Source organism: Myotis yumanensis, unplaced genomic scaffold (assembly GCF_028538775.1).
Source record: "Myotis yumanensis isolate MYYU_CA2020_CCGP unplaced genomic scaffold, mMyoYum1.0.hap1 SCAF_9, whole genome shotgun sequence".
Classification (NCBI taxonomy): Eukaryota; Metazoa; Chordata; class Mammalia; order Chiroptera; family Vespertilionidae; genus Myotis; species Myotis yumanensis.
In genome coordinates this window covers 23,465,262-23,475,013 of record NW_027223760.1, presented here as the reverse complement: position 1 = coordinate 23,475,013, position 9,752 = coordinate 23,465,262, and the positions used below count along the sequence as shown (strand labels likewise).

The following is a 9,752-nucleotide window of genomic DNA, read 5'->3' as shown; positions in this document are numbered from 1 at the left end:
ATGCGGGAGGCGGAGGCTGGGCTCTGCGATCATGGTGAGACCAGGCAGGGCTGCAGTTCACCCCCATGCCCTGGGGCACCCCTCGCACATGCCCCCTGAGCGACCTCCAGGGCCTCTTACTTTCCAGGGAGTCTGGGCGGCGCAGGGGGAGCAAGAGGCAGATGTTGCCACCCTGAACCATGACCCGACCTCGGCTGTGTCAGTGCACACGCCACCTTTTCCTCTAGGCTGAGGCTTAGGGAGGAAACCGAGACCCCAGATGCCTGATGCATTTCTTTGTGGTTGGCAGAGCAAATAAGTTTGGTCCTTTAATGTGGTACCAGCGGCCCGATGCACGAAATTCGTGCAAGGGCTCAGCCCCACCTGCCAAGGTAGCTGCCTCAGCCCTGGCAACCCCGGCTTCGTCTGGAAGGATGTCCAGTCTAATTAGCATATTACGCTTTTATTATTATAGATGGAGGGGATTTTGAAAACACCCTTCGCAGTCATGGGGACAGCCACCTCAGCTCCAATAGCAAGACAGCTTTAGGTGGGAGGTTCAAGAAAGATTTGCCCAGCTGACGTGCGTGGCTCAGTGGTTGAGCGTCCACTTATGAACCAGGAGGTCATGGTGTTGGATTCCTGGTCGGAGCACATGCCCGGGTTGCGGGCACAATCCCCAGTGTGGAGCATGCAGGAGGCAGCCAATCAATGATTCTCTCTCATCGATGTTTCTGTCTCTCCTCTCCCTTCCTCTCTGAAATCAATAAAAATAAAGGATGAACTGACCAGTCTGTCCCCTCTAAGGTGACAGACTGAGCAACAGCTGCTTTCTCTTCTTTTCACAGCTGCCATGTGCAATACTGCTCTAAAGCTCCTGGCCTGGTGGGAGATCCGGAAATAAGTGGCCAGCCTCCCACCTGCCTGCCCTTGTCCGCAGCCCTGGTGTGGGCCAGGTGGTTGCTGCCCTTCCTGAGCAGGGCTTGGCATCTTCCTTCCTGCGGGAGCTGCCGAGGTCTTCCTGTGCAGCTGACTGCTGCAGAGGAGCTGGCACACACTTTGTATATGAGAATCTGAGAGAAGTATTTCACTTCTGCATTTGCAGCTTCCGGGCCAGACCCCCAAGGCCTGTGCAGGATGGATGGATTTGCTGGGTCTGCTTTGTATGTCACTCAGAAACCCTCTACCTCCTCTCTGTGTTTATGGAGTAAAAGACCGTCTGCCCTGGAATAACGTTCTTGCTTGATTTTATGAATGGATGGAATAATGAGGAATAGACTCTGGGTGACAGGATGAAACCACACTTAAACCTGGAGAGACTGTGTATTTTTTTAAAAGTCCCTCCCTCCCTGCACTTTTTTCCTAATACTAGCTTCCAAGATTGGCTTTTAAATCAAAGAATCCCCCAAACCAGTCAGGCTTCAACTGAATGAATTAAGAAATTAAAAATACTAATGCTCCAGCCTCACCCTTTGAAACACCCAATCATTTACAATCTGACCCAGATTTACAGTATCCTGAGGAACTAAATTGGAAGAGCTATGAGGGGTTCTGCTTTATAAAGGGGAGAGAGGGGGAAAAAACAAAAATAAGAACATACTTTAAAAAATAAACAGAAGTCCCTGCAGCCCTTCCCTCCCTACCCATCTCATTACTGTTTCCTCTTTGGGCTGCTTTATGGATACTGTCCTTTACATCTCTAATATGCTTTACTGGTTATTGCTTTGATTAGAGACACTCCATATACATATTGCTTTCCTGCTATGGAAGATGAGGACTTAGCTAACTTACATAATTCTACCTCCCCTGCCTCACCCTCTTATATTTAACTTCTTAACTGTAATTTGAAGTAAATATTTCACCTGTATTTCTTGTTCCATCAACTATGAGAATAATAATAAATGCCTAATAATGTTTACTACATGCCAGGCAGCTCTTTACACATACCTGCTCATTTAAGCCACATAATAATGTCAAGAGACAGGTTACTATTATGGCCCCATTTTAGGGAAAAGAAAAGTAAGGCCATCTTACTATTATTTTAGTGGTTCTCTGTGCCGCACCAGCACGGCCAAGGGTGACCCTGAGAGGGGGCGGTGACGGATTTAGAAAAGACAGACAAGAGAATGAAAGCTGGGTCTGGGTGGGACGCTGTCCTCTCTGATGGAGAGCCTCTCTGCTGGAGAGCTAGTGACAGCGCCACGGACTACAATGCCGTGTCTTTATTTTATAGCCAGATTCCACGAGGCAAAGTAAGGGCGTGGTCAAGATGTTTACAACATTCTCGTGGGTTTCAATCCTACTCTATTACATGCACCTGAACTCTATCAAGCCCACATCACTCAGGCACGTGGGGCCACGTGTTCAAACCATAGGTTCAAGCTCACAACTACAGCTGTTGGCTATAATTGTGCTGGGAGGGCCCTGCCCTCCAAGCTGGGACTTGCACGTGGCAATGAGAGGACTGTGCCCTCTTATCGGTCCAAGGCTTGAACCTGTCTGAACACTGTAGCCGCCCTCCACAGTTCTCCAAGAGGGAGAGGAGGTCAACGCAGGGGGCCAGTCCGCCATCTTTACAGAGTTTTAGCAGAACAAGGACTGGGAAGCATTCATTCTGGCCTTTACTCTAGTTCCCTGCTGGATAACTAAGAATGGCAGTGATGCCCTGGCCCAAGCACCAACAAGGTGGTGGGTTTGGTTCCTGGTCAGGGCACATACCCAGGTTTCGGGTTCGATCCCCAGTCAGGGCGTGTGTGGGAGGCAACTGATCAATGTTTCTCTCTCTCAAAAATCAATAAAAAATTTTAAAAATTAAACCAAAAAAAAGAATGACAGTGACAAGGTAGCAAGGTCTCTATCAGTCATCTCAGCCGGCACCAGGCAGTTACTCAGCTGTGGGGCTTGGATTCCCATATACCACAAACCAGCTAAATAGAAATCAACTAGGAGTTTGTTCAAATTTCACCTACTAACCCAGAATCTTTGGGATTTTGGCCCAGGAATCTGTGTTTTTAACAAGCTTGCCTCATGGTTTGGAAACCAGTGGGTCACAGGTGGGCCAGCAGCTGGGCTGGTTCCATTGCAACTCCAGTGCCAGCACCATCCCTCGGAGCCTGCACTACTGCGGCACTCACAGGACGGCCTGGCTTCTACAGTAGACCTTCCCCTGCAGTAGGACCCGTGATCTTAATCCCAAGATCAAGGTGAAGAGCTAACCCGGTCCAATCTTAGTGTTCACGTCTGACGCTCACCGTTATGCTCCAAGCCTTTGGTCATAATCACAGGACGTTAGATCTGAAAGGGACGCTACTCCGGGCATAAGGGAGTGGGGAACAGCACTGTGGGAGAAGGGATCCTCTTAGAGCAGTGGTTCTCAACCTTCCTAGTGCCGCGACGCTTTAATACAGTTCCTCATGTTGTGGTGACCCCCAACCATAAAATTATTTGCATTGCTACTTCATAACTGTAATTTTGCTACTGTAAACAATCTGTAATTATATATGTGTTTTCCGATGGTCTTAGGCGACCCCTGTGAAAGGGTCGTTCGACCCCCAAAGGGGTGGCGACCCACAAGTTGAGAACCGCTGCCTTAGAGGGTGAAGTGACGCGAAGCACAGGTTTGCAGAGGGAAACGTGTGGAAGAGCAAAGCCAGAAGTAGGAACTGGTTTCATCCCCAAAGGACCCCCATGAAGGGCTCAACTCCTCCTGGGGCTTTTTCCCTTGAATCATAAAGACGGTCGTGACTCTGTATATACAAGTTCACAATTTCCCCTTTCAATTCTCTGTGGCTCCTCCAATCATTCAGAAAAGTGTTGATGTGCCCTGACCGGTTTGGCTCAGTGGATAGAGAGTCGGACCGTGGACTGATAGGTCCCGGGTTCGATTCCTAGTCAGGGCACCAAAAAAAAAAAAAAAAAAAAGGAAGGAAGAAAAGTGTTGATTCGTCCATACAAACTTGTCTAGTGGCAGTCTGCGGAACATACGGGTGGGGAGTAAAAGGGAGTGGGACCTGCCCCACAGTCACACCCTTGCCGACGTCCTGAAGGGACTAGTGACTATTGTTGCCCAGGAGTTCCAGATGCGAAGCAGGGAGCAGCAGCCCCCAGTGAGGGGGTGGAAGGTGGATGACCCACAGAAATTAAGAGAGAAAAGTGGACCCTGGTGGGGTGATAAAGTAGGTGGTGGTGGTGACTGATGCTTAGGTTCCATAGGTGAGCTCACATACCCACAAATTACCATCAGACAATCAAGGTAGCCTTGAACCAAATAGATTTGGATGATTTATTGATCATATTATTTTTAGAAAACCAACAGCAAAACACTGACAAGGTACATAAATACAGATTGGACATTTTAGGGTAAATTCACTATATTTCCTACCTGTTTGTAGGAAACCGGGTAAGGTGGAAAAGCTGTCCTGCTCATACGGCATGCACACCAGACTGCAAAAGGACTTCCACACTATTTGACGGGACTGTGGCAATAGCTTTATAATAAGGCGAGCATCGCGTGGCCTAAGCATACCCTGTACGAAGAGCCACGCCCAGGCTCACCCTCAGAGGTTGCGTGTGGGAGAGGTTTCCCTTTCTTGCCGAGGTTCTTCCAGAAAATCCTCATTGGCAGGTGCCTTTACAGGGAGATGCTGGCGCTGTCCCTGCTCAGACTCTGTACAAGAAAGTGGCTCTAGAGAAGGTCAGTGTGTTTCTGATGCTCCTTTGTATTCTACATGTGCAACTAGTACAACAGCAATGACTAAGCTTGGTGAGACTGCCTCTGACTCACCCTGTACACTAAGCAGGGCCCTTAAGAAACTTCTAAAAAGTGGGGGGGGGAAATTAAAAACATGAAAATTATACTAAAAAGATGGCACCACTTTTGAAGCACAACTCAGAACTTCTTTTTATAACATCAGACAAGACAGGAGGTTGCTTTCCACCGAACCTAACAACCTTAGAAGGACACACCATTGCTGGGCATGATCTGGTGGCGATGAACGGAATGCAGAGGTTACAGACCTCGACTGAGTCTACCTCAGGCCTGGCCAACGCTCCGAGAGTCAGTCCTCAGTTATTTTGGGAACCAAAGCTATTTAAGCTAACGGTGACAGTTTTTGGAGCTTATGATCACGAGACCATAAACCCTCGCCCATCTTGAAGCTCAATGCCAGAACAATGAAGAATAAGGAAAATGGCATTTTGTGCTACATCAGAGTGCTGTCAGGTAGGCAATTCAGTCACCTGTGCCTCGTTCTAGATGTCTGTAAGACCACCGAAAGACGGGGGGTTTTACAGAAGACAACATAGTCTCCGAAGATAATTCAACCTTTCCTACATGCTTAGCAATATGGCTGGAAAGGAAAAACCAAGACTCCTGCATGAATAGTGGGAAAGCAAGTACATGTCAAAAGCTCAAGAAGTGTGTTGACATGATGGGCTTTCTCCTCCTCACACACTGCGTAGTCTTCCCATAGGTGCTGAGAGTTCTATGATGGTTAGACGACAGATGGTCTAGAACTCAGGGCAGGAAACGATGCTAAAGCTAAACTCAGGATTACCACCAGTGGGTCCTCATGTCAGCAGACTGCCCAAGCTGACCAGGCTGCTTTTATATCTGCTGGTTTCCAAACCCGACCAGGATTCTTCCTTTTCCATTTCTAACCACTCACAGCTCCACCCGTTGAAGAAAAGGTGCTTATGGGGAAAGGGGTAGGAAGGAAAAACTCTATATGAATCAAGTGTGATAGAAAAGTTGAAACACTGATTACCTATGGATTTCAATGATCTGTGCTTTACTCTTGCTACTCTGGGTAACCAAAGGTCACTGTTAATATACCTTTGCTTAGAAATGTTAATGTTTATTATACATCTAAATCTAGCTATGTCATAGACATGAATAGTTTAGAGGGAAGTTTCACATCATGTCACTAGGACCATGAAAAAAGAAGGTTCTGCCAGTGGAAAGGGTTTCAGTTTGGCCCCTGAAGAATAGCTAACATTTCAATCTAGTCTATATTGTGTTATAGATTTTTCCAGGATGTGGAAAACACTATTAAATTAAGAAAGCATGATTTTCTTTACTTAAAGTCTGACATTCACAGATAAATTAGTATATACATGGGAGAACTGGTAGTATTAAATATTGGGTTTTAATTCTCCACGTAGGAAACTCTCACAGATAGACTTCCTTGTTCCTGGGCAAAGAAATGTAGGCAGATATGCAAACACGAGAGAGTACAAAGATGACTGGGGGAAGTCTCAACACTAACAAACCCAAGGACTGGAGTAACAAAACACTGACTTGAAAATCCAGCTCTACCAAGAGTTGGCTTAAGCCAGCCGATCCCAACTCAAATTCTGGTTACAGTTTGACTCCAAAGTGATGAGCTGGCTTCCCCAAGGAAGTTGGCTACCTGCCTTATAGTCATATCCTACATATAATCTGTACATATCCATATGTGTTTCTTTATATTGCACTTAAACTTCAGGGCTGCAGTAAGATGGCAGGGAGCACCTCAAAGAGGTGGAGAAGCAGCAGGCATAAACTTTCCTAAATCAAGTAAGTGTCAGGAATTCAGAGTTAAAGTTCAAGAATAACTTTAAAAGCTGGTTATAGATATACTACAATGCCTGGTGGCCCTTTATATAAAATCCTAGTCATCTACATTTAAGTCATCATTCACACAGTCTCATTTGGCATCCAGAACATGTGCATAAAGTGTAGTTTACAGCACTCAGAGTTGGTCATCCTACATCATGTTCACTAGTGTTATGTTAAAAGAAGACATTTTGGACCAAAGATATGTACTTGTATGAAAACGTCACACACAGGTCTTGGATGTCAGGCCTCCAAAGAATACCTCAAAGACAACCGCCCTTAGGCGGCTTTACAAAAAGAATGCCAGCAAGTGTGGACTGAGCCAGGCTTCCTTTCTAGCTCTCTGTGTAGAAGAACTAGAGACCTACTTATACCCCAAGAACCATGAAAGGAGAAGCACAGAGGCTGAGCACTCAGTCTTTGGTCCCTATGTAAATCCATGACAAAATCCGTTCACCACCCTAGACTGCACGACTTGTTTAATCCTAGACATATTTCCCCCGATGATCCAGAGACGACACTGGAGTCATGCAGCAAAGCTTTGTTTTGAATTAATGGGGCTGCTCAGACTGACTTGCTCTGGAGAGAGCTCCTCATAGCAACAAGCCTAGCAGTGGATGGAAAGTTAATGCCAAACAGACTGGTCATGGCAAAATGAGGGTGGGGCCTCTAGAGGACTGGATCCTTTTCCTGCCTCTCTCCACACCCCTCACTCCCTGCAGAAGGACCCAAACTCAGAGATGAATGGTTATGACAAGACCTTGCCAAACACAGGCTCCATAAACTCAACCCTACATGGACGGGATGTTATAATAAGGCCTGCAAGTTAGGAGTTCAAGTCTAGAGGCCACAATTTTCTCTTCCCTAGCACTGAACATTCAATGGTAACTTTTAGGCCTAACTCAAAGGTGATTTTAAATCCACACATGAGCTAAAGATATCCCTTCTGGGATGAAGGAAAAAGAATAACTTTAAAAGCTAAGTGAAAAAGAGGCACTTAAAGGAAAATGTGTCCTAAATCTCTCACCCGAGTCTCCTATGGTGAGGCAACCAACGGGATGACCAGCACTGTGTGCCTTCAGCACCTTCATACGCCCAAGGCCTTCCAAATGCTGGACTACTTTAGCAGCGTGATGGCAGAGCACGTGAAAACTTAAGTCATTTCTTTCCTAGAATTAAAAACAACACAAAACAAACCAGAACTAAAATTTCGCACCAAAAAGCGAATGATCCTGTTTCATTCCTTCCTCATGCTAGTTTTTTTGTTTGTTTAGAGAGAGTGGAAGAGTGGAAGGGGTAGGGTAAAAGAGAGAGAGAGAGAGAGAGAGAGAACAGCTATGTATGAGAGACACATCGACTGGTTGCCTCCTGCACACACCACAACCAGGGCTTGGGATTGAATCTGCAACTGAGGTACGTGCCCTTGACAAGGAATTGAACCCGAGACCTTTAGGTCCTGGGAGGATGCTCTAACCAGGGATTCTCTTATTAGTTTTTAAAATGATGCTTACTTCTTCAGGAAAGATGACCTGTGGCTTTTTCCCCCAGGACCTTTTATCCATTTACCAGACAAGTACTCACAGCACTATGCACATTAAAGCAGATGGAGAAGGAGGCGATAAACTAAGAGAAAAATCAAGGGCCAATTGGCTTTCTAGAGATAAACCTGTCACCTAAGAAAATGGCAGGTGCATGGCCCAGAGTTAGAGAAGCAGCAAGTTCTGAAAGGAAATGGGCACCGTGACAGTCGAAGCTCTCAGCCCAGAGCAGAAGCCCTCCCGGCCCTGCTCTCCTCTGGCCTCTCATGAGCTTACATTTATGTCCCACAGCATTTGTGCCACATATTTAGGGTCTACAATTCCCCATGAAGAAGAAGCCAAAGTGATACTTGAAGCATTAATAAGCACAGGAGAATTTCAAAACTGCTCAAAGAACTTGGACCACCATTGTTTCTTGATTTGACGCATTCTTGGTGTCCTAATTTCTAAGAGCCACAACGAACAGCACCGCTATGACACACGTAAGTCTTCTGACAAGCCACCTCTAACGCGTGCTGGCACCACAGGATGAAAAAAGAAATCACTCATCAAGAGTTGCTGAGCTGCTTAAATTCCCTCCAAAGTCAAAATTTAGGTTTGGGTATCTCTGCAGCAAGATGTATGCCACTGTGGCCATCAGAACCAGCTCTTCAGATGTATCTCTGAAAGCCGTAAGTTAAACACTAGCTTTACACACAATCTGCAAGTCTCTCAAGGTTAGCCTTCTTGTTCTATCCCCCAAACGTCTTGTTGCAGGATTTAAAATTTTTTAATTTTATTTTTGTTTTCATTGATGATGTTGCTTTAATTTATAGAGCATTGGCTGACATGGTCATATGTTCAAAACTTCTTTAAAAAATTCGTTATCTTATCTTGATTCATAACATTATTAAGGTACTTTCAGACTTTCCCTCAATGCCATCAAGGAAGAGGGAGTATGTGAGTGTGTGTGTATGTATTGGGGTGGGAGGGAGAAAAGCAAAGAAAGAAACACAAGGGAAAGTGAGATTCCATAAACTTAAAACCAAAACCAATGTACAGAAAGGCATCTGATGTATTTTCTGAATAAGGCCTTGATCAGGGTAACCAATCCTCTTCGTAGCACATTCTACACTGCCCATAAATAAAGGAGTCTCTTTAATTTAACATTTCCAGTATCAATGAACAGTCCAGAAATTCTCATTTCAAGCGCTCGATGAGTCCCTGTGTGAGTCCAAGGTGCAGAAGCTGTGTTCGGGAGAGGTTGGCTAGGTTAGGGAAGGCCGCAAGCAGCTTCTCCCATGCCAGTTCCAGCAAGCTAGGTACCACCAGCCAGATCTTAAACAACGAGCCAGTCCGTTTGTTTTCGTGGATGTTCACCACTCCTCCATGAATGTACATGCAACCAGCCTATGAACAAATGGCAGTCGAAGAGGATAAATTCAAATGGGAGAGAAACAGATACTAAGACTAAAGAAAAAAAATTCAAAGTGGGCTGAATTGAGATGAGGTGAAACAAAAAATTTCTCACTGATCCCAACGTAGTGCAGTGATCGAGACTGGTTTAAATAATGAATGAGATCATAAGGGGAAAACTATAGATTGTTTTTTTACTTCAACAACTTCAACAAACATTAAGGTTTCTCTCCATTGTGCCCAAT

The 9,752-nt window shown here is 45.6% G+C and overlaps 1 protein-coding gene across 2 annotated transcripts in view; it reads right to left on the bottom strand.

Annotated features, from left to right (window-relative positions):
• Positions 1-4,232: 4,232 nt before the first annotated feature.
• The window catches only part of KLHDC10 (kelch domain containing 10), a 53,118-nt gene continuing 47,598 nt past the window's right edge, over positions 4,233-9,752 (bottom strand). For both annotated transcript variants that reach the window (XM_070423892.1, XM_070423893.1), the window contains exon 10: positions 4,233-9,501. In XM_070423892.1, coding sequence (XP_070279993.1) covers positions 9,292-9,501 — 210 coding nt within the window. In that variant the 3' untranslated portion in view covers positions 4,233-9,291. The remainder of the gene's footprint in view (positions 9,502-9,752) is intronic.